At 42.0% G+C, this 26002-nt stretch overlaps 1 protein-coding gene across 1 annotated transcript in view; it reads left to right on the top strand.

Annotated features, from left to right (window-relative positions):
• SLAMF1 (signaling lymphocytic activation molecule family member 1) overlaps positions 1-16022 on the top strand; it is a gene marked incomplete at both ends in the record, with an annotated part of 33231 nt that extends 17209 nt beyond the window's left edge. Inside the window, 4 exons of the mRNA XM_080919871.1 lie at positions 3936-4031; positions 8382-8455; positions 14591-14686; positions 15972-16022. Of these exons, the coding sequence (XP_080775997.1) occupies positions 3936-4031; positions 8382-8455; positions 14591-14686; positions 15972-16022 (317 nt within the window). The remainder of the gene's footprint in view (positions 1-3935; positions 4032-8381; positions 8456-14590; positions 14687-15971) is intronic.
• Positions 16023-26002: the final 9980 nt, after the last annotated feature.

Genomic DNA, 26002 nt, shown 5'->3' with positions numbered 1-26002 from the left:
TCTCTCTGGAGAGTACATAGTACTAAGAAAGACATGCTTTAATGGATGCTAAAAGACAGACAATGAGGACCCTCCCCACAACCAAGGAATATAGATGTGCCCTGGGTGCTCTGAGAAATGGGAAGACTCGGTTCATAAGAAGCAGAGCAGCAGCAGAGGGAACAGGCACCGACCTCCTCTGCCCTCACTGGGGATGATGAGGCAGGACAACTGCAAGACTCACAGCACATTCTAGGCCAGCATAGCCTCAAAGAAAGAGCTCATCTCGGCAACAGTGATAGAAAGAAAAAGGGAAGGAAGGAAGGAAGGAAGGAGGGAGTGAGAGGAGGGACAGGGAAGGAAGAAAGGAAGAAAGGAGGGAAGGAAAAGAGAGCAAGGAAGAGAGAAAGGTCTGAACCTATCAGGTAATGGATAGTAGTTTTTCCCAGTTCCCAGTAGAGTCTGCTCCTTGAGACCCTTCAAATCTTCTGCGGACAACTGAAGCACACAGATTCCTGGTGCAGAGATCTTCCATTCTGTTTTTGTTTGGTGTAGAAATGGATAGAGGGGGCTCAATCCTTGCAAGAGAACAACACAAGCAGTGCAGTAGGAAGAAGGCCTCAGAGAACCACAAGGAAAGCATTTCCAGAAGCCTTGGCAGCTGTGGGCAACCTGACCCAAACAAACCAGATAAGCGGCGTAGGGTCCATAGGCATCTGAGCTCCCCAGGGCTTATATCATGGTCAGTGAATAGCACCGAGTGGGTGAATGCTAAATATAGGCACCTTGGGATCTTCTACACGGATAGGAAGACTTTCTGTTAATGAGAGAGATGTTCTCCATCCTCCTAGCAGTTTACTGGAGCACTGAGACCAGCAAAAGCAGGCTAACATTCATTGATCACATGATGGATTCCGACCACTTAATATTCGTTATTATCGTGGTTCATCAGAACAACCCAGTGGACTGAATATTTTATGGCCACTTTATTGATGATGAAACAGGCCTCAGGGGGTGTGAAAGGCTCTCTGAGATACACAGTTATCAATTAGTACACATGGTGCCAAATTCATTTGTCTGGTTTATAATACCATCATCTAAAATGGTTTGCGTTGCAAAGATAATGGTAGGAAAACACAGGCCCTAAGCTCAATGGCATAGACTACACGAGAGACTGAAGTCTTGAGGAGAGGGCAGGATGAGACTGGAATGTTCAGGAACAGTGACAGTGAGGGAGGAGGGGTGGCCTGAGCAGCTGTGGTGGACTGCTGAAGCATCGTCGGGAAGGGAAGTAGAATGTGGAAGGGACATGGCAGAGAGATGGCGGGTCACTCGAAGGGCCTTCACTTTTCCAGGCATTGGAGTTTGTGGCTGCTTTCCTAGTGGGACTCCATCTCCAGAGTCTATCAGAAACCTCAGAATCTACAGTTAGTCCCTCCCCAGCTGGGCCACTGATGTCTTCTAGAATGTTACACATACTTGTTTCCTCAACGTGAAACCAGTGGGCTGTGTAAACTAAACATTATATATAGTTCCTTTAAGGGTTTTTCTAAGCCGCTGGTTCTATTAAGAATAATATTCACCAATATATCCATACACATCTTAAACAGCAAAGGGAAAAATTAGACTTGACAGCACATCTTCTAAGATGGTGGCCGGATCACCTTTTGTATCTGACCGAAGCTGGTCATTATGTCACAGGAGATAGGGAACAGACTGATTTCTTCCTGAGAGCCTGGGAAGGAAGACACAGGCCTGGTGTTACCACACTGAAGCTCAGTCGTGTGCCTGTGGGGTTGACTAATGTGAGTATGTGGGAAGCAGGGCTGCCAGCAGGAGGCCCGGGGAGGCAAGGAAGGTGGATTTGGCAGATCTCCATGAAAGCCGGCTGGCTGTTATTTTCCAGTTCAGAGGCATCGCCTTGGTTTTGGTCTTTTTGTAAATCTCATATGAAATTCAGAGGATATATTATTGATGGAAATGACATAAATGGTTGAAGTGTTTGTTATAGACTTTCTCAAGATACTATATTAGAAGGAGGAGGAAGTCAAAATAGGAAGCGATACAATCATGACTTGCTAGACCAACACCTTAGCTTCTTACCTTGTACTGGGGAACTTTCTCTGTGCATCCCCAGTACTGACAGCAGAGAATCTGACCCAGTTAGACTCCTGGTCAGACCTACATGCATGTACATGCATGTACATATATAGAGTTCTCAGCCATCATACACTATTCAGAGTGTTATACAGATTGAGTAGCTCACACGCTTCCTTCCTCATTTTCTGTGTTAGACGAAACCAACTCTCTGCTTATCCACAATTGTCATTCATTCATTCATTTATTTTTAAGGCAGGGGCCTCGCTCCATAACCCTTGAACTTTCAGTCCTTCTATTTGAGCCTTCTGAGTGGTGAGACTGGAGGCATAAGCCACCAGGGCTAGCTTTTCTCCTTTTTTCTTTCTTTTTTTGACCAGGACTGTTAAAGTTGGCATTTGGCATGGTGGCATGGTTAAAACATGTTTCACTTGAGAAGGAGAATTTGTCATTGCAGTAAGGTGCCTTGTGACTAGCTATATGGAGAGCCTAGGAAAAAAAGAACTCTTTCAAACCTAGAAGAATATTTCTAGTAGCTTTTGGGCTCAAGTTTTTTGGTTTTTTTTTTTTTTTTTTTTTTTTTTTTTTTTTTTTTTTTTACCAGATTTCTATGTTTTTAATCAGTTCTCTGAGCATCTGAATTGTACTTACAATTAATTCCTCTGCTCCTTTGTAATTCACTTGGTTCTTCCTTTCAACTTCTGAGTTCAAAAGTTCAACAACCAGGAAGTTTATATTTACATTATGTATGTATATATATATTTGGACTTCCGGGTAGGTTGCTTTTAAACCACTATTTCTTTCACAATCAACTTTATTAAGTGCCCCTACACATTGGTATTAATGCCTGATACTACATTTGTCTGCCTAGTAACACTAGAGGTTAGTGTTTACTTAGAAACCTAGTGCTCTGAGTGGGACCTCACTGCCTGTTCCAAGTCCAGGAATCTCTCTGACTCCCAGGAAGCTTGTCTTTAGTATTTGGCTATGTTTCTTCTCGTACTACTAGCTCAAACCCTTGACTTTCTTCATGATGTTTCCTTGCTTAAAAAATGGAAATAATAAAAGTACCTACCCCTTAGGAGTTGTTCTGATTAAATACAAGATTTGCTCTCAAAAGCATCCAGCTGTAAGTGCTTACAACTGCCTAAAATTATGGTAGTGAGCCATATATCTTGTTGAGACAGAGATTGATTTTACAAGGTGGTGTTCTTGGTTCAAAAGGATTAAGCACAGTGCTGAAGAAGAGGAAGCTACAAAACTTGGCTCTGTGATTTCAAGCTTCAGTTAGCTTTGCTAATTTAGAATAGGAAAACAATTGTCAGGAAATACTACCTGTTTCTTTTGGTTTCAGTATGTTAGGCTCAACATAGCTATTTGCATTGAGAGGCTGTAATAGCACTATTGTGTTTATTTTTTAAGAAGAAAAGCATATACCCCTCCCCATGGTCTCATGGGAGTAGTTTGTGGGGCATGGGGACAAGGGCATGGGACCATCACATATCCCTTTTACCAAAAATGGACATTTAATACATTAGAGATTTTAAAATGGAGAAGCAGGACAAGAGATTGGTTTAGGAGAGACACCAATATGTTAATTTTAAGCAAGGCGAAAATAAAGCATTTTATTTAGAAACATCTTTATGAAATCAGAAATGAGAAAGTCAGGGCTGGTTAGTGAAGTAAGTAAGAAGGTAGACATGAAAATCTTAATGCTCCAAAGCTGATCTCTAGAACCGTGCAAACAAATGTCTCCCTGGGGAGACAGATACAGCTCACTCCCCTTGCTTCTGGGCGGGGCGTTTTTAAACCCACAGTATATTTGCTATTTACCTTTGACTTTTTTTTTTTTTTTCCAGAATCAAGTTGGTGGTTACTATATATTGCTGTACCATTAGGGGTCATAATGATCACCATGCTGGTTTTCACGGCAATAATAATGGTGAAAAGACAAGGTAGGCCGTCTTACAAGAAGGGACTTCTTGCCGGGGCTCCCAGTGGTAAGTTGAATAGATTTTATGCACTCATAGACTCTCGTATACAGACAGTAAAAGATCTTGTCTGCTCTCACCCTAAACACAGATTCAATCTCACTTCTTTAGCTTTCTGGCTGGGAGCCCTTTGAAAAATAATAAAATCCTCTTGAGAGCTTGTCCAGTTCAGCACAGTTCTAGTCTCTTGAGCCCCTGTACCAGGTTAAGGGAATCAGAAGAGGAAGGAACCACAAATACCTAATGGATGAGACATATGTGCAAATAAACTAAACTCAGCACTGAAGGTTGGCTTGTACAGAAGGCTAGAGGATTCAGAACAGGAGGCATGCCACACTGAGATTTACTAGAGAACTCAGAGGACTCTTGAATCCATTCCCGAAATGTTCCCAGGGTAGGCTGGAAACAGTAAGGCTGTGGCTCTAAGTTTAAGCACTTGGTATCTTTCCCTAAACTGTTCTGTGATTCACTGTCTCAGGGCCATGTGCCCCCTCAGCCTTACTCACTACCACTCGCCCATCTGGATCAGAGCATCCTAACTCAGTTGTCCTGGTTGGCCTTCCTTTAATGAGGGCAGAACACGATGCTCTTTCCTTTTTCGTTGACAAGTGGGTGGCTCGTGTCATTCTCAAGCAGAGCAATGTCATCCACATGCAGTCTCCTTAAAAAAGCCCTTACCTCAGCATGTTGGTATTGGTTTTGCTTATATAGGATGTCGATCACAGCACAGTTGCTTACCCCCATCTCATTTCCTTCAGAGAAGTGTTCACTGTGAAGGTGGGGGGCGGGGTGTGTTATTCAGTCCTGTTGAGAGCTAAAGGTTTGGGAGTGGATCTACTTGGCCTAATAAGAAAACGGTGAGACACAGTGGCTAAGAAAGCAGATGAAGTTTCCCCTCTAGCCCAGCTAGGGAAGCTGTGCTGTTTTCCCACACACATTCCACATGGTGTTCTGCTCTAAGGGAGCACTACTTCCCACCCTCCCCAAGCCCACTTCCACCCACCCTCAAAACACATGTCCACCTTTCCTAGGCACCATTTATGCCTTGCAACCCAATGCCATGCAAGCCTACATTCAGCTGCTATGCCCTCCACAAAACATTGCTCATGAGACACTGTTGGCAATGTCTAGTGGTCTCTGCTCCAAAATGCCTCCTGACTCGCAGGAGTTTTAGGTTGGTTCCCATTTCCAGGGGGATGCACTAGTTAAGAGTGTGGGCATTGGGCAGAGTGCAGTGAGACAAGTCCGTAGTAACTGCTGCTTGCAAGTCTGAGGCAGGAGCATTACTCCAGCCCATGGATTCTAGATCAGTCCTGAGCTACAAAGTGAGAACCATCCCCAAATAAACCAATGAAAACATGGGGCTTTGGCCTTAGACAACACTGAAATGCACTTTGCCACCAATGAGCTGTTTAACCAAGCAAACTGCAAAGCAAGGATATTATCCCCCTTGTGGTATTGCTGTGATGATTGGCAAGCCAGTACACAGAAAGCACCACACAGTGGTTTTCCTGGATGATGCATATGTATACACATACATCTATACGCAGATACATCTCTTGATGTGAGCAGGTTTAAGACTTAAGGCTAGCAGAGAGCTATACTGGAAGACTCTAGAAACAGTACTAACAGCAGGTTTAATGTCCTTGAAATTACAGTCACATAAGACAACTTCTTAGGCGCACCTTTAATCCCATCACCATAGGTAGGCAGATCCCTGGAGGCCAGCCTGATCTACAGAGTGAGTTCCATGACACCTGGGGTTACACAGAGAAACCCTGTCTCAAAGAAAAAAATTAAACAAACAAACAAACAAAAAAACCCCATATTTCTTTGGTTTTACAACTACAGTATAGCAAATGCTAATGCTACCTTTAAAGCTAAGGTCTAGGGCTCAGATCTTTTCCATAATATCCTAAGACTTGGCTGACTTGGAGCCAAGTTTAGCTGGCTTCTGAAAATCTGTTTCTGTACTGAAAAAGAGGAGGATGGAAGAAAGGGAGGGAGGGAGGAGACAGGAAAAAAGAAAATCTAAATTAGCTTGAGTCGGTGGTTTTTTAATCATTTGGGACTGTCAGCCTGCAAGGTCGAAAGTCACTAAAGACTTGAGTACAGTCTTAATGTGTTTCCCTACTGTACCTAGAGGGGGGCTGGGCAAACAGGCCTCACTTTGCAAACTCTAGTGGATGTGAAATGAAAGTATATGTCATAGAAATACTTTGCACCCTCCTCCTACCCCAACTGCTTCTGAGAAACTTGTGACCCCCACCCTCCAATTCTTATTCTTTCTCTCTCTGTGTGTCTCTGCTAACTCTGACTTTCTCTGTCTCTTTCTCTCTCTCTCTCTCTCTCTCTCTCTGTGTGTGTGTATTTCTGTATCTTTCTCTCTGTTCCTGTCTCTATGTGTCTCTGTCTCTGTCTTTGTATCCTATCTCTCTCTGTCTCGCTGTGTCAGTCTCTTTCTGTATCTCTCTCTGTATGTATCTGTCTGTCTTTCTCTGTCTCTCTCTCTCTGTCTCTGTCTCTCTCTCTCTGTATGTATGTATCTGTCTGTCTGTCTTTCTCTGTCTCTCTCTGTCTGTCTCTGTCTGTCTCTGTCTCTCTGTCTCTCTGTCTCTCTCTCTCTCACACACACACACACATACACATTACTCACTCACCAGTGACATTAAAACTATCGAGCATGCTATGCCCACACAGGAAAATCACCCACTGACTTCATTAGAACTCCTTGAACTTCCTCAGTGACCACCCATTGTTTCCTTACCAAGAACCACAAAATCTTCGCTTTTACCCCACCCACAGCACAAGACTAGGCGTTTCTCTTCCAGACCAGAGTGTACTTCTTGGAGCTACTCTTTCAGTGATAGGCTCCCAGCTTTTGAAGAGGATAAATTATTTGACATTAGTAACTGTACTCTAAAAGCTATGGCTTCTTCTGGGCGAAGCTTCCATGCCACGCCTAGCTCTTGCAGCAGTCCCCTGCCAGCCCTTCGAAGGTCAGGCTCCTGCCTTTCCACATGCTTGCTAGTGAATGATGCATGCAAGAGAAGTGGTTAGAAAAAGTAGACACAGCATGAAAAGCTGAGAACACCATTTGTGTAAAAAAGAGGAAAACCTATAAAATATAACCAGTATCTAAAACTGCACCATCCAGCATTTAATCGGATTACCATTAAGTAATGGTTTCTCAGTTTCGCTGTTCACACAATTCAAGTACTCAGTTGCCACGTGTGAGTCTCAGCCTATGAAGAGAGACTGTTGATGTCTTCACAGAAAACACTATATTGCCCAAAGATGGACCTACAGGAAGCTTTTTAATTGGTTACTTCTGGGAATAAAATGGCCTTGGTTATTGAAGGAGAGGGAGTTATAGGTTATAATTTTATGTATTTCTAACCTACTTGAATCTTTATGATGAGGAATTTCTTTGTAACTTAAAAAGAAAAATTGAAGTGTTGGCTAAGAATTAAAATGTTTTACAACTCATTAATGTGCAGAAACCTCAGACCCTGAGCTAGTTGTCTAAGTCATGAGTGTAAAAGTGGCAGTGCTGAGTTGTTTTCTAGACACTTCCAAGTGGATCATCCCCCTATACCACCACCCCCCACACACAGCATGCCCTCCAGAAATAGATAGAGCTGTGAGTGAAGCCAGCTGGAAAATAAAAGACAGACCATAAATAACAAACTGTGACCTCAGAAAACCTAGAACCCTCTTAGGAGAACAGATAACACACAGAAGAACTAAAGCAACCAAATATCACAGCGATAAAATGGTGCCCAAGCTGGGAGTCATGGCATCTGCTTCAATCCTGGCACCTGGGAGGCTGGGGCAAAGAGGAGTTTTGAGTTGGAAGGCAGCTTAGGCTATAGAATGAGGGCATGATTTGGCAAGGAATGGGGTAGAGGAGGAGTAGAAGGAAGAAGAGGAGAGAGGAGAGGGGGAGGAGGAGGAGCAGCAGCAGCAACAGCAGAGGGGCCAATGTGTTGAGAAGAAAATGCCCAGCACATACCGGACATTTGCTATCCACTAGAGTAACTGGTGTAGGTGCTTTGCAAGTATTATCTACAGTAATCCTGTGAAACAGGCATTTCAAATTCCATTTGCCAGGTAGGGATACAGGTCTAGACAGATCAAGTAACCAATCTAATGCCATGAATGAACAAGTAGAGGCTGGGAACTAGCGCCCCATTCCTATGGCAGTGCTGGGGGAGGTGACTATACCATGGAGAGGAAAGGCCAGACAGAACTGAGCTGAGGGTTCACACTGAGGACTAGAGGATGGTAACCACTGTGTTTCTTTCTCTCCAGGTAAACCAAGTCACTGCCAGACAACAGTAGAAGAAAAAGGCCTTACTATTTATGCCCAAGTACAGAAATCAGGGGTAAGCTCTATGCTCTTCTTGGGAGTGTCTGTCCTATTTGCCACAGGATTTCTGATAGACTACCTTGCACACATCCATGATCTAGAGTAGATGAACTTAGGAAAGCAGAAAAGTCAAAAATAAGAGCTCCCCTAGTGCCACTGGACCCTATATTGTTTGAAATCACAGAAAACACTGGGCAACCTGGTCACCTGCTTTTTTTTTTTTTTTTTTTTTTTTTTTTTTTTTTTTTTTTTTGTGGTAATGAGATGAAGTTGTAAGCATGCTTTCCGGCTGTGTTATTCTAGGTTGGGAACTCCTTTAAGTTCTCAAGCTTCCTTCTTGAAGGGTGTAAGCTTGGGGAAAGAGGGAGAAGTGTGGCGAAGCTATTGTGTGGCATACTGGCCTGCTCCAAACAAAGGCATCTGCAGAGGCAAGTCAAGCCCAGAAAGGGAGCATCTTGAGAATTCTAGTCAGAGAGTGTTTGAATGAAAGATGACATGCTGAATGAGGAAGAGAGAAAAAACGCTGAGGGAACATGTCCACTGAACTAAGCAGGGAGTGACATGACGGGAAAACATGAGACATGATGGAGCCAGGGACAGATATGTCAGCAGTGAGAGATGGGGAGTTTACTCTGTTAACCTTGTAAGACCCTGTTGTTTTCTGGACATAGCTAATGGTGGGGGGTAACCCATAATTTGTTCATTTATGATGTGGTGGGAGAATGTCCTTGAGTAAAAGATATAAAAGTAAAAGATAGTTGTATAATAATACAGTAAATAAATTTCCGAGGACCAGGAGACAGTCCTGGGCAAATTTTTTTCTGCTGCCTGCTTATGGTTTGCTGGATACATTACCCACAAACATCTATTAAGAACAAACCTCCATTTAAAACCATGAGAGACCCAACAGTTCTCTCTCACCCAAATGTGCACTTAGCTGAGTGTGTCTTTTAGAAAAAGCTTCTCAAATATTACAAAATAAAACAAGTAGGTTTGCATCAAACCTACTGACCTATTTGAGAAGAAATTATATCTTTCAGTTTGAGTCGTCTACCCATAAAACACCACCCACATGGCCAGTCCCTCCAGAACACCTCTGCACCACAGCCTTAAGTCTCCTCCCCAGAGATAACCACAATACTTCCTTCTAGAAATATAATCATATTTTTTTTCTTGACCATTATAAAATAGAATCCAAATAATATTTTTTGCATATGGTTACAAAATTCATGCATGTTTTTGAACTCTAGTTGGTTTATCAACTATGAATGTATTAATGTGCTGTTTTAGAATGTTTATCCAGTTAACTATTAATGGGCATTTGAGTTACTTCCACTTTAAGGTCATTATGAAAATTACAGTCATGGAATTCATATGAACATGTCTACATATTGATGGACACACACCTAGAAGTAAATTTGCTGAATGATGACAATATTTGGATTCCCCAGTTGACTGGTTAAGACCAAATTGTTCTTCAGAGTGGGGGAGTGGGTCAATTTACTTCTCTAATAAATGAGTTTTAATAGTTTACATGCTAGCCAAAACTGTTACTATCAGCCTTTTATTCATGTCAGTAGGGAGGTCTTATTATAGCTCTCCCCCCCAGTAAGTAACAACTTTTTATAGGTTAACTGCCATATTAAAGTCACCTGACATTCCAATCTCTTACCCCATCTACCTTTGAGTTTTAGGCCTTTTAACAAATTAGTATAAACCAAAAGGCCATTTTAAGAGGTGAGCCTTTTAGAGGTTAGATTCATATGTGTGGCTTGCCTTAGTAATTTCTCAGCAAGACGTACTGATAAAGAAAACTTCTTAATGTCAGGGTAGAACAATTTATAACCTCATCCTTTACAGTTATCAACTCTTATTGGATAATAAAAGGTTGAAGAAACTTTTCTCAGTCCTGGGTAATAAAAATACTCTTTGAGCATCTTTTTCACATTTATGTGTTATATACCTAAGTAATATTTTTGAGTTTTGTATAGGAAGGGCTAAGTTTTCTTTTCTTTCTTTTTCCCACATGGGTGTATTCTGTTGGTCATTTGTTGTGCAGATTGTTCTGCCATGCCATGTTCATTATAATTTGAGGTCCCATGTATGTGTGGTTTTATTTGATGTTCTGTATTCTGTCCCCTCGTCCACCGGCTAAACTGTCTTGATGAGAGATATAAACTGTGATATCTGATCAAATGAGTCTTCCCATTTGATCTTTTTCTTCAAGCCTTCTTGACTAATTTTGGTACTTTGCATTTGATAGCTAGTTCAAACTCAGTGTGTTAAAGCCCTCTCACCAAACCTTACTGAAATGCTAATTAGCACCTAATGGACAATGAGGAGAGTAAACATTTTTATTGTTTTGAGTCTTTCCTATCCTTTAAGTCTTAGTTTTCTCTATGTGACATTTTATAGTTTTCCAAATAATAATATCTTTCTAATTTTGTCAGTTGGCATTTTATATTTTAAAACATTATCAACATTACCTTTTTCAAAAATCTTAGTTTCTAGTTTTTTGCAGTCGGTATATCAAAAACTAACTTCGGTATATTGACTTTGTATTTGCAACACTGCTGAACTGATTTGTAAGTTCTTGTATTTGTTTGTGGATGACTTGGGTTTCCAACACCATCACATCATCTCCAGTTGCATAATATCGCTCTCCTTTGCCCTGTTTTGCCGGCTGAGATTGCCCACACGATGGTGACCAGAACCAGTAACAGTGATAGTCTCATAAGGTTCCAGACTTGAAAGGAAAGCTTTTAATACACCATCATTAACTATACATTTTTCTGAAGTTTTTCTAGGAAGCTCTTTTCCACAATAAAAATATTGTTGGGGCCTAGAGATTACTCTAGGGCTAAGAGGGTGTACCACTTATTGCAGAAGACCTGGGTTCAATTCCCACTCTGGCAGCTTACATCCTCTTGCAACATCCACTCCAGGGGATGCAATGCCCTGTTCTAGCCTCTGCAGGCTCTCATGTGCATGTACCTCTTCACAGTCAGTCTGAGCTACCCCTCCCATACTTAAAAATAAGATAAATCAAAAACGTATATGGGAAGTCTAAGCACAGCAGCCTGTAATTCTAGCACTTGGGAGGTGACAGCAATATTATGGCAAATTCAAGGCTAGCCTGGACTATGTAAAAAGTTTCAAGCCAACATAGGCTACCTGTCTGTCTCAAAAATTAAATTAAAAATTGAGAATATTATCTGGGGCTGGAGATATAACTTAGTGTTAAAGTAGTGAGCATTCATGAAGCCTTTCAATTCCAGTGCTGGAAAAGAGAGAGAGAGAGAGAGAGAGAGAGAGAGAGAGAGAGAGAGAGAGAGAGAGAGAGAGGGAGGGAGGGAGGGAGGGAGGGGAAGGAAGGAAAGGAAGGAAGGAAGGAAGAAAGAAAGAAAGAAAGAAAGAAAGAAAGAAAGAAAGAATGAATGAATGAATGAATTATAAAGAATGAATTATCTTCTATTCTTGGTTGGCTAGACAAAAAAAAATTTGTATCACAAGCTGCCGTTCTATTTTACCAGCATCCTTCTTGCATCTGTTGTTGTAACCTGGATATTTTCTCCTCGTTTATCTGCCACTGTAGGAATCTAACATATTTTGCACTCTGGAGTAGAACAAATTTAGTTTGGTCCTTTTAAAAACCATGGATTTTTATTTTTCTGTTGTTTTATTAACAGTTTTTTTCCCTCTCCCCAGTGAGTGTCTGGGTGAAACTGGCCTGTCATCCCCCTTCCTCACAATGACTTTGTGAGATGTGATATCACTACTATGCTAACCTTACAAATGGTTGAGGCTCGAACTCTCTCCCTCAAGCTGCCCAAGCAAACCATTAGAAACTCGGTGTTTTAAACAACCAGAATTTTGTTTACATCCGTTTCGGAGACCACAGATCCAAAATGAAACTGACATCTTGGCAGGACCACAGCCCTCGGGTATCTGTCGAGAGACTCCTTTACCTGGGTGTGACCTAATGGTGCCAGGCATCCTTCAGCCTCAGTTGGTTTGTGGTTGTACCACAATTTCTGCCTCCAGCTCCACATAACTTTCCTGTCTGTGCCTCAGCCTTCTCCTTTCCAGCTCATAGGACATCCCACACTGGGTGTAAGGTACAGTGACCTCACCCTGATGCTCTGGACTTATCTGCACCTGAGGAGGCCTTAATCCCACACAGTGCCACACCCTTGACTCTGGTGGTACATATCTTTTGGGGACCGTAAGTCAGCTCACCAATGGATGCATTTTTTCCCCTGTAATTCTCAGGAAATATTTGCCTGGGATTTATCATATTTATCCCTTTATATATTTGGTAGAACTTATTGGTGAGAGTCTCTGAGATTTGAGTTTCTTTGATAAAGTAGTTTTTAAATTACATTTTATTATTCCTCTTTATTCTCTGTTGCATTAGTAATTAAATAACTATTTTTTTTTATTTTTAGTGGATCCCCAGAGATGATAAAATGCATCCCTGACTTCTTAACACACATTTGTTCCTATTATTATCCTCCAGTCAGTACTTTAACTATAATTTTGCATCTTGATTTATATGCTATTGTTTTTTAATTTACATGTTTTTAAATATACAAGACGTCATTATTATTTTACATGTCAATATGTACAGACTCACATCCTTATATAATTTCCTTCATTTATGTTTATCATGCTTATATCAGTATAAAGATGATAACAGAGAATTATTCAAAAATTAGCATTTTCTTTTCATCGTAATTGCTACACAGTATCTGTATAAAGACCACAATAACATCCAGGTTTCATAGTACGTGGCTTTAATCCCCAAAGGCTGAGGCGGGTGTATCTCTATGATTTTGAGGCCAGCCTGGTATACATACATATTGAGTTCCAGTCTAGCCAAGGCTACACAATGATACCCTGTCTCACAAAACCAGAACATAACAACATAGAAAAGTAAGCAGCTGTTGCTTATCCAGTAAGAACCACTCCAAAGCTTACTATGGCTCATCCCTTGTACAGTTACCTCAAGGGCTTCCATTCACAAAAAGTATGCAGAAGTAAGTTATACACCTGATGTTGTTCCGATTCCTGGAGACTTGAAAGTCAGGGACCCCAATTCAAGACAGGAGGAACAAAAATCTGCTCACATTGCTAAAATTGTGTTTAAAGTAACTCCTTATGGTGTGTTTATAAAAAGATAATAGAGGGTGGATATGGAGGTGTGGTGAGGTATGGGAGAAGGGGAATGCCTCTGGCGGGGCCCATGTTGCAGCATCTCTTCCCCTGAGGGACCAGCCACAGGACAGAATAGAATGTATTTAGGACTTGGGGAGGGGAGTTAAGAAGGTATTAGGGGCAGAGAAAAGCAGAGAGAGAGAGAGAGAGAGAGAGAGAGAGAGAGAGAAAGTAGAGAAGTGGAGGCCAGCCATGAGCATGTGGAGGGGGAAGGAAGAGAGAGAGCAGGGGCTGGAAGGCATGGGCAAGAGAAAAGAGAGAACAAGAGAGAGGAGGGGGCAAGCAATCCCTTTTATAGTGTGAGACATACCTGGCTGTTGCCAGGTAACTGTGGGGTGGAGACAGAACGTTAACACCTTTTACCTAGATAAAAATCCTAATGGGGAATTCAGCAACGTAAGTCCTGAACAACTCCGAGTGATTTTTTTTTTTTTTTTTTTAATCACACTCTTCTTTCTGATTGAATGCAGAGAGTGTGAGTTATTTACTAAACCTTTTATTCCTACATTTAGGTCTGGTCACACTAAAATTCTCCCAACGAGGAAGAGAAGCAAGAGTTGCATCAGTGAATAAAAGTTGATTAATAAGCTGTTTTTATGGGCTCTTTGCCTGTCATATCTAGATCAGAAATTCTTCATTAAGTTAACTTTTTCTTCAAACTCTAGTTTCTGAGAAATGTATGGCAGTTTTGGTACTTATTTTTTTTTTTTTTTGGAATTGCTAACAAGGGATGAAGTTGCCTTGGGAGGCTCTATTCCCTGAGGTACAACTGAGTGGCTGTAGTGAACTCCAGGAAAGTTTGGGACTATTCTCACCAAGGAAGTTAGAGCAAATGGCTAAGGAGCTTTTGAAGTTGAACTGCTTTTCTGTGGGGCCAATTGGATAGGACACAGCTTTTTGCTCAACTAACCTGCTTTCTCTGCTTCTTTTGTAGCAACCAGAGAAGAAACTTCATGATGCTCTGGCAGATCAGGACCACTGCACAACCATTTATGTGGCTGCCACAGAGCCTGCCCCAGAGTCTGTCCAGGTAACATATCTCTGCCTCGCCTCACTGAATGTCTGATGGGAGATGGAGAAGAAGGATTTTATTATTGATTTTATTTTTGAGTAGAGATGAAATGAAACAGATTGGTGGGTGGTAGAGTAGGAGAGTGGTCTAGATCATACAAGGAGCAACTGCAGCCAGGGTTTGTGAGGACTTACACAAAACCCTTCATTCCGACTCACAAGCTATGGGTTCCTGTCTACTGCCTAGTATCTCTCTGAGAGTCATCCAAGGACCACATCTAAAAGACCTGGCATACTTGTGGAAAACGATGAACTGGTAGCACTTCTCCCATCTACATCTGGATCTTTCTAGGCCCTATAAAAACTCAGTAATCTTGACCGTTCTTGCTTTCTCAAAACTATACCCCAGGACTGACCGTAAGTTGGAGTAGAGGAACGTAGAGAGGGAGAAAGGAATCATTGAAGAACTCAGTGATGGTTATTGCTGGTTGTCAGCTTGACTGGATTAACAGGTGCCCAAGAAGTTGGTTAAGTCCACCGTTAGGCGTGTCTCTGAGGGCATTTCCAGGGGCAGCAGATGGTGAGGGTTCTGACCTGATAGGAAGGTTCCTGATATATGATGGCCTCATAATGCAATCATAGCATTGAAAGGTGAAAAAGATAGGAGGTGGGGCCTCATTGGAGGAAGAAGTCTACTTATGGTGTGCCTTTGAAACAGGACAGATGTTGCTATGGTTTCTTTTGCTACCCTGCTTTGATGTTTCCATGATGTGAGCTTGCTTGTCTTTGTTCTTTGACTCTCCTTGCCCTATGGGAAGTCTATTAACTATTTCTGTATTACTATGACCAAAGTACATAAGAGAACAACTTTAAGAAAGTTTTGTTTTGGCTTACAGTTTCAGAGGATTTATTGTGTCATGTTGGGATCACACAGCACAGCAGGACATGACAGGAGCTCTGATTTAAGATAGTTTCTTCCAGAGGAGCAGAGGGAGTGGAGGGGAGGGAAGAAGAGGGGTGGGAAGAAGAGTGGAGGGAGGGAAATGAAGGCTTCAGATAACTAGGAACAAATCTCTCTCTCTCTCTCTGATGGCACACTTATGCTTGGAAGAGTGATACAACCATATTTGCAGACAAGAGACCCAAATGCTGGCTCTAGTGATGTTCAGACAGTGACAAACTTAAGCGTAATGCCATGCTGTATGAACTCTAAGCCTCTCCTTTTCCCAGGGAATGCTGTTTTGTTTCTTGCCTGTGAAACTCCCCTCTATTCCTTCACTCATGGATTTCTTCTTTGCCCACAGGAACCAAAAGCCACCACGGTTTATGCCAGTGTGACACTACCAGAGAGCTGACCCACAGACCCAGTGAGAGGACTTTTTGAAGGAGGATAGAGGAACCAAAATCCACGCTGAACTGGGGCCCCAGATCCTAAGTTCTCTGGGACAGAAATGCTCATCTGTATCCTTCTCCAATCAGTTTCGTGGTGATGGATCTGCACAGCCGTGCCTGCCAAGTAGATGAGGAAGTGAGGCTTCTGGGGCACGTAAGCCGGCCCTGCAGCCGACACCAGACACTAAGCAGAGATTCCTTAATACAGCATTTCATCTTTGCTGTAGCATGTAACATGCATAATATGCGCTCAGGCCTCTGACCCTTTGCTGGTTTGGATAACAGAACCCAAAACAACAATGACAAAACACCAGGACGCAGACTCTATCTCAGATGGCTGAACACAAGGTACCAAGACTGCAGATGTTATCATCCTGATTCTCTGTACTTTGTTCTGGACGGTGATCCTGATCGCCTCAAGACCAAGGGCTCTGTGCCTCAGTTTCTCTCTCACTCTCTAGATAGAGAGGGAAAGAGCATAAAGAATGAAATCTTTGTTGTCTGACAGCATTCTGTAAAGAACCTATATTTTATTTGCAATACACAAGCTAGCAAATTAATAGACTTGAAGATGATTTGGGAACATCTTAAGCTTCAAATAACAGAATGGAATCTATCTAAGGTTCTTCAAAGTACGGGTCTCAGCAAGAGCATTCTGTATGAATCAAAGCAGCAGTGTTTGGTAATGCTGTTATAAAGTCGCCCGGGATACTCAGAGGAACTTGTTCCAGGGAGGTTTTTTCACTTCTTCAAAGGACTTTTGAATTTAAGTTCTCTGTTTACTCCCTTGAGCAAAACTCTGAATCCTCAAGATTCTCCGCTGGTTCTGAGGCCGCTGTGTTACCCAGGCCTCCTGTGGAACTGCAGGTCTACCACCACTTCCTGTCTCACTGCACACCTCTGTGTAGTAGGAAATTTAACCTCAAGTAGAAAATTAAATTATTCTGATTGAACAGTTCCAAATGATTAGATGTTCCATCTCTTAGGTAACGGGCGGCAGGTAGAAGAATCTACGCAAAGTCCTATTTTCTTCATGCTGTCTGCCCTTAGAGAGGCCAGCTTTCAGTTTATGGTCCTTCTTGCACAACTTTGGCAAATACTTTAAAAAATAACCATTGTGGAGATGGGGGAGGGGTCTAACTGGATAATAGTATTTGCTTTGCAAACATGAAGATCTGGGTTCAAACTCCCAGTGTCCATGTAAAAAGATGGGTGTGGCTGAGTGTGCCTGTAACACAGAGACAGATGGGTGCTGAGACCTTGCTCCCTACATGCCAAGAGCCCTGAGAGTGACAGAGGAAGACACTCCCTCTACACACACACACATAGTAATACATATGCACATGCATAAAAAAACCCTATTGTATCATTGCATAACAAAGAACATCAACTGGCCAGCTCAAAACCCTGAGGTCCCATTACCCTGTACCTTTCTGTATTTAGATAATTTACAGTGTAAGTCCTGTTGCTCCATGTATCCCATTTTGGGTTACTAACTTACGTCAAAGTATTTCTAATTATAATCAACAAAAGCTAACTTTGGATTTTTTTATGTAAGAAAGAAACTTATTGAGAATATGTCATTTGATTCAAATAATTTTTAGAAGATTCTGAAAAACCTTTGTTGGGACTTTCTAGAGTAACAGAACTTATAGAATGAATATGAAAATATACTGGATATGGATATATTGGATATATATGAGAATATATACATATACATATACATATATATATATGTGTGTGTGGATTTATTAGAATAATTTTTAGGCTGCAGTCAAACTAATCCAACAAAGGCTGATTATAAGCAGAAAGTTAAAGAATCCAGTAGTTTCTGAGTGCACAAGGCTGGATGTCTCAGTTGGTCTTCAGTAGATGCTGGAATCCCGAAGAAATGGGCTCTAATGCCAGTGAAAGGAATGGGTATGTTAGCAAGGCGAGGGCAACCAGGGAAAGAGGAAAAGTTCCTTCTTCCATGTCCTTACATATAGGCTTTCAGCAGAAGGTGTGGCCCAGATTAAAGCTGTATCTTTCTGCCTCAAGATCCAGATCAACCACATGTGTCTTCCCATCTTAGATTTGGGTCAAAGGTGTGTGTTTTCTTACCTCAAAGCTCCAGACTTGAAGTGGATTCACCCAAGCAAAAATAATATCTCATCAAAAAAAAAAAAAATGTCCTCCATTTCTGGATTGTAGTTCATTCCAGATGTAGTCAAGTTGGCAGCCAAGAACAGCCACCACTCACCTTCCCTGAAAGTAAGAGGATAAAGGAAAAACAGACTGTGGTTAGGACATGACTAAAACCGCAAAGCTACCCTAAGGACTATGATGCTGGGTGTCACTCTTTTGTGACCATTGTCTACAACATTTGGCATAGACTCCACCCCTGCCAACTGCTTCTGCTGTGCTTAGTAACATGATAATAGTTTTTTGTGCATTTTCCATCAAAATATCTTCTCCCCCCCCTTACTCCTTTCATCTCTAGCTTTTAATTCAAAGTTTGATGCTTCAGAATGGCCAACCCTTGGTCACATATTCACATCTCCAGGGGAGGTTACAAATGTGCTATCTGGAAATTTCTACTTTTGTAGTAGCTGGTCAACTCTACTTTTTATAAACTAAAAAGTTCCCTAAAGAGAAGTGATACTCAGGTGCCAGGAAGATAAAAAAAAAAACAAAAAAAAAAAAAAAAAACTCACTACATGCTCTTGTATAATTTTAGATCAAAGAATTTTTTAATTCTTTGAAAATATTATATATGTACAAAATATTTTGATCTTATCCACCCCAACTGCCTTCTTGTATGTACCCTTTACATTCTGACTCAATGCCCTCTTTTTTATTGTTATTACTATTATCAGTAACCCTCCGAACCTAGTTAGTGCTTACCATGTGAGAATGTGTATGGGGTCATCCACCAGGGCAGGGGTAACCTACCAGTGGCCACATGCTCTAAAGAAAAGTAACTCCTCCCTCGGCAGCCTTCAACTGTAGGCAACCCATCAGCTAAGGATGGGGCTTCAAGAGATCACTCTCACCATGATACAATTTTGACTGGCTTGATCTTATGTAACTCTAATGCAGACAAACACCACTGCTATGATGTGTGCATCAACTGTGTCATGTCTGAAAGACTAGCTGTCTAGTCCTAAAACCACAGAGCTACTTAGAACAGACATGCATACAGCCTGGAGTCACATGCTCTCGTTCATTTACAGCAATTAAGATGGCTCTACAAGATCAGCTCCTAACACTTGGGGGTTTTTTTGTGGCTGAATTGTACTTGATGGAGATACAGAAACCAGAGAAAGAGATTCTATCTCCAAACCTTCCTGAATCTCTAGGCTCCAAACCTCACTGATGGTGAGAACTTTGTCTTAGATGCAGTCCTATCAGACACCCATCCCACAGTGCTTGGCCTTTTGTTGTTGTTTCCTGCAATTACGTGCCTGGTTTTTAAGGGGGATGGAAGAGAACCCTTTCCAGTACACTTGTGTATGTCAATCTTCCCCAAAAGGCCCTGGGTGAGTCAAGCTCACCTTTCCCTCAGGCTGACAGCATTGGAGAAGAGACTACAGTGTTAGAATTCCCCGTGTTGCTGTTCCAGTGTTGTTTTCTTTTGACCAAGCATTTCTGAATTCTGTAGAAGTCAGGAGGAACAGATCCATTCTCAGTTTTAAGAGACTAAAGCTCTAGTGCCTGGGTGGGGTCCTCCAAGTTTTTAGGAGTCCCGCAGCCTGTGTGTAATGGTTACAGGGTGCCTGTGTCGGCTGGGAAGACATTGGGTGCACATTCTCCTCCTAAAATGTATTGTTGTTCTACTTTTTAAACAAGAACAAAATTGTTATTATTTTTTTTTAAGATTTATTTATTACACAGTACACTGTAGCTGTTTTCAGACACACCAGAGGGCGCCAAATACCATTACTGATGGCTGTGAGCCACCAGGTGGTTTCTGGGAATTGAACTCAGGACCTCATGAAGAGCAGTCAGCCCTCTTAACAACTGAGCCATCTCTCCAGCCCAAGAACAGAGTTTTTTCCTATGCAGCCCAGGTGAACTCCCAGTCCCCTAATTCAGCCTTCCAATTGCTAGGATTATGGGTATGTGTTTATAGTTCTACTAGGGAAATTTAATAAAATACACACAACCCACCAAGAAAAGCTCACTTTAGTTTTGCAGCCTTATCTGTGAACACCTAAGGTGGCTGCTTTGGTAACATGAGCTGTGAGGCTTTGCCTCCCCAAGAGAGCAGACAAGAGTGACTCCCTCTAGCAAACCTGGGATCCACCTTCTTTACAGGAGACACTCTGTGTCTAAAGAGTGTTTGACTTTTGTCATTGCCACAGTAATCCCCTTCACTGAATTTCCCTCAAATTCCCCTCAGAGAGAAATCTGGAGCCAAACTTCTTGACTGACATTTGGGGTTGAGCAAATTTTTGTCACGGTAAATTATTGTGTTCATTTAATAGAGCTACTAACTCCCACCAGTACAACCTCTATCCTCCGTCTTTGTGACAGAAGGAGGGCACTGCCTGTGGTGTGAGGCCCTGTTTGAACCCCAGCAATGAAAAAAAAAATCAGTGTCCCCAGGTATTAACAAAATTTTCTAAGTGGGCAAATTATTTAGTTGAGACCCACTGACACCTGGACCTTTAGTTAGCTTCTAATAAACTAAACAGGGTTCTCTAGAGAAACAAAACTTATAGAATGGATCTCTCTCTGTCTCTGTCTCTGTCTCTGTCTCATCTCTCTCTCTCTCTCTCCATATATATAGATATATATATATATATGTATATATAAATATGTATCTGTATGTGTGTGTGTGTGGTGTGTGTGTATAATTTATTAGTATTACTTGTAGGGTACAGTCAAGCTAATCCAACAATAAAATTCAGGAGTCCAGTAGTTGCTCAGTCCGCATGGCTGGATGTCTCAGCTGGTCTTCGGTAGATGCTGGAATTCCACAGAAGTAGGTTCTAATGCCAGTGAAGGAATGGATGTGCTAGCAAGGCAAGGGAAACCAGGCAAAGAACAAATGCTTCCTTCTGCTATGTTCTCTATATGTTTCTAGCAGAAGGCATGGCCCAAATTAAAGGTATGTCTTCCCTTCTCAAGATCGGGATTAAAGGGCGGGAGGAGGCGTATGCATGCTTGCTCGTGTGTATGTTTTCCTAACACAAAGATCCAGATTAGAAATCTCTCTCACATATGTGCCCTCCATCTGGGGGTTTTAGTTCTAGATATATTGAAGTTGACAACCAAAAATAGTCATCACAAATCCACCCCCTTGTCAACCTGATACAGAATTATATCTTGTCATGATTAATTTTCAAATGAAGACAACAAACAGATCACAATAATGCCTAAACCTAATATTATTATCATATCATAAACAGGTCATAATTACACCTAACATGATATAACTATCCCTCATATAACCACAAACACTGTAAATTTAGGATGGGTGGCTATGTCCCTTGAGAGACATTCTTTTAGTATCTCAGACTTAAATATGATAATCATCGGCATGCTCTTACTTGATGTTAGACTACATTATAAAGTGAGGAAACGGAGCACAAACACATTCTTAATAGAGTACAACCGAAACACTCGTGTCTACTCTAACCCTGGTTTCTGCAGCACGTGACATGGCCTTAGCAGGTCTCTATACCTATTTTCTTCTGCTACCCATTCTGCATTTCCTCCACCGTTGGCAAGAACTCATCAGGCCTTGACTCTTTTCCTGGAGAAGTGACCCATCCTTCATTCCTGGTGGGTTTGTGCCCTTTGTCATCCTGCCTACTTGGGCTGTTGTAGTTTCCCATTGACTTTAATCACAATACACAGTGGCACCTAGAAATTCCCTAAGGGATCTCCTGTACTCCAGATAAAATTTTTCTTACCTCCATTGTAGAAGAGCAATCCAATTTGTCCATGGTAATCTGGATCAATCTCCCCTCACAATACTGTTATTCCTTTCTTAGCCTATTGGTTTATGGGCAGTAGAAGCCCAAAGTGGCAAGGGTCAAGTCTGAGCTTCCAGCTCAAGGGAATATTTGTTGTGACTCCTGGCAGGAGTGTTCCTCCCTCTGGAACCAAAACTTTTAGGCCAGCAGAACTTAAGGTCAAAGTCACAGGAACAGAAAGCAAAAATTTTCCTAGTGGGTCACCAATGGAGGATAGTGAGTGAAACTATTCCTTTTTTCCTGCCTGTAATTCCCGGACCCAACATATTGGATGCTGATTCAAAGCATATACCGCCTTGTGCGGAACCCTGCTCTGTCCACCTAGTTGGTGATGTAACGGTGTCTTCAAAAGGTCATTCTATCTTTTTATCAGAACATCTCCTCAGAGCAGTGGGGAACATGGTAAAACCAGTGGATTCCATGATTGTGGGCCCATTGCTGTACTTTTCTGATTATGAAGTACATTCCTTGGTAAAAAGCAATACTGTATGGAATAACATGACAGTGGATAGGGCATTCTATGCGTGCACGGATGGTGGTTTTGTCAGAACCATTATGTTTAGAAAAGGCAAATCTACAGCCAGAATAAGTATCTACTCCAGTAAGGACAATGTGTTGTCCTTTCTGTGAAGGAGGTAGTTCAATATAGTCAACCTGCCACCAGGCCACTGACTGGTCACCCCAGGGAATGGTGCCACATCTGGGGCTCAGTGTTGGTCTCTGCTGTTGGCAAATCTGACACTCAGTAGCAGCTGTATCCAGGTCAGTCTTGGTGAATGGAAGTCTCTGTTGTTGAGCCCATGCATAACCTCATCTCTGCCATGTGGTCCCATGTTCATGGGCCCATTGGACAATGACAGGGATGTCTGGGGAAAGAGGCTGGCTGTCCACAGAAAGGGTCATCCTGTCTACTTGATTACTGAACTTCTCCTGGCTGAAATCATTCTTTGATGAGCATTTACATGGAACACGCGTATCTTCCCATCCTTAGACTTTTTCTTCCCCAGAGGTCTTTCTCACCAATTTTCCAATCATGCTCTTTCCAAATTCCTGACCATCTAGGCAATCCATTGGCTAAAGCCCATGAATCAGCAAACCTTCCTCCTTCCAAACAAAATGTAGGATCGCGTGATCATGTGTGCTGACAGAAGTTCTGCCTACTGTGAAGATTTCCCTTCACCAGTGTCTCTCAGAGCTGTCTCAGAAAGTGGTTTTAATGCTGCAGCTGTCCATAACATATAGAATCATTAGTAAACTGGGACTAGTCTTCTCTTTCTCAGTCAACTGATCATAGGGAACACCCCATAAGGCTACAGCTTATGGGCCCAATTAAACCCGTTATATTTAATTTGTCCAACTGAGTAGCAGCATCTCTGACCCTAAGGCCTGGTCCAGGGAAAAGGGCTACAACAAAGCTCTTCACATGTGCTGGTGCCTCTCACCGTTTTGCATATTATCGGATTAGTGAAGGACATGTGTTCTGGGCCCTTTCCACTGTGAAGTGTTAGGTTTTACACTGCATATTCACTCTTGCATTAAAATTTCCCTGACCCTTAAGATTCTTTCATCAATTCTAGCCCAGGGGGTATCACACATCTTTAACTCCTTTTCAGTAGGCCATCTGTTGACAAATGCTTCAGCCAACCATTCAAGCACATTTTGACACCTTTTCTTTTTAACTGTGTAAGCTTCCATATTAAACTTAGACTCTCTACTCCGAGGACCCATTTGAATAAACTCAGTCTGATCTAGTTTTATGTTCCTTCCACCGTTATCCCATACTCTTAAAATCCATTCCCACACACAGTCCCCAGACTTCTGCTTGAATGAATTGCAAACTCATTAAGCTCTTTAGTAGCATAGTAAATCTCCTGGATTACACTTTCTATCTCCCCTCTAGGAGCATGCTTTGCCTTGAGTCTGGCTATAGGTCTAAAGGCAACTATTGGTGGGATCTGAGAGACATCAGTATTGTTTAGCCTGGCATTTCCTTCGAAGAAAGTCACCACCACTGGTTAGCAGACAATTAAGGATTAATATCTTTAGTCAAAGGTGAAAATGGCAATAGTTCTGGGTGTAGGACTGGGGGTACTGCTTCCTTGGGTGAGATAAACCCCTGAAAATCTGAAGGTTCAAAGCTTGCGGCTTCAATAGGATCCTCTCACACACTCCAGCCCAAGTTGCAGGTGTCCATTCTTCACCAAGTTCTGTGACCTTTAAACCACCAACACGCTCCCAAGCTAGGACTTGAATATTTGCTGTAATTCAGCCAAACTTATAACGAGGGCCATGTGGGTTGAGTTGTGGCTGCTGGAGAGAAGAATGGGTGTGTTAGCAAGGCAAGGGCAAGCAGGCAAAGAGCAAAAGCTTCCTTCTTCCATCTCTTTTATAGGTTCTAGAAGAAGGCGTGGTCCCAATTAAAGATGTGTCTTCCCTCCTCAAGATCTGGATTAAAGGCATGCTTTTTTTCCCCAGCTTGAAACATCTGGATTGGAGGAGTGTGTGTGTGTGTGTGTGTGTGTGTGTGTGTGTGTGTGTGTGCTCACGTGCATGCATGCCCATGGTGCATGTATATCTTCCTAACGCAAAGATCCAGATTAGATGTGGATTTTCTTGCTCCAGATTAAGCAGACAATTCCTTCTCAGAAGTGCTCTTTATCTGGGGGTTTTAGTTCCAGATGTGGTCAAGTTGATATCAAGAATAACCATCACATACCTTCAGCGTTACCAAGTTCTCAAAGTGCTAGAATCACCCAGGTACCAAGAAAGAAAGAAAGAGAAGAAGAAAGAAAGATGAAAGAAAAAAGAAAAAGAAGGAAAAAAGAAAGGAAGAAAGAAAGAAAGAAAGAAAAAAGAAAGGAAAGAAGGAAGGATGATCAATGTTCAAAGTTAAAAACAAGTTCTACACATTGTCCATATGGGGGTAGTGTGACAATGTCATCTAAAAGGCCCCATGGCTCCACCATTGTCTCTCCTGTATCTGAAGGATATGGACTTACTGAAACTATAACTAGGTTCACCTTAGCTCAGACACTTACAGGCAGGGAAGAGGGAGCTGCCCCTTCTCCCCACAGCTAAGAAGGCCTAATACGGGTTGGTAACAGGGTCTAAGCATAGCTACCTGCGGTAAGTCATTTCACCGAAGAATCCTAGTTGTACATACTGACTCACTTGACATACAGTTTCTAAGGCCCCTGTGGGTTAGAGCTTGTGGCGATGCTTTGTCCTGCTCATTTAACAGCATCCTTGTGGTCGACCACTAGGTGTCAGTATCACACCCTCTATTCTCCCTCTGTGTGAGTGATGAGCTCACTTAAAGGTAGGGCCTATGGTGTGAGGCCAGAATCCAAACCCCAGCAATGGAGCTACACTGAACACAGAAAGTACTTAACAATGAGGATAGTTTCTTAGAAATGTATAATTAGGCAATTTCACCATTGTTCAAACCTCTTAAAGTATGCTTTTACAAGCCTAAATAGTATAGTTGATTACATGTATATGGTATGTGTGTGTATAATACGTGTGTGTGTGTGTGTGTGTGTGTGTGTGTGTGTGTGTGTCAGCTTATTGATCCTCAGTCCATACTGAACAAAGTAGTAGATTAGATCAAATGCAAGAGAAAAACGATACACTTAAGAAACGTGACAGCTAAGTGGCTGTTACTGTGCTCTCTGTACTGCTTGACTGTTGGTAGCAAAACTGCCTAACAAGCAAAAAGCAGGAATGCTAAAACAACAACCATGAGTTACAGCATTGTACTCACATTAACTAGCACCACATTTACTATCAACTACCGGGTGCCATACATGCACATATCGCTGAATTGTCTCAGACCTATTAGCAACCCAAGAAATGACAGAGAGACCTTTAATTAATTATGAAAGCCTGTCCTTAGCTTAGGCTTGGTCCCAAATAGCTCTTATACTTAAATTGGGCCATTTATACTAATCTATGTTCTGCCATGAGACTTGTTACCG

This window comes from Micromys minutus, assembly GCF_963924665.1.
Source record: "Micromys minutus genome assembly, chromosome: 1".
NCBI lineage: Eukaryota > Metazoa > Chordata > Mammalia > Rodentia > Muridae > Micromys > Micromys minutus.
This window is presented reverse-complemented; position numbering and strand designations above follow the sequence as displayed.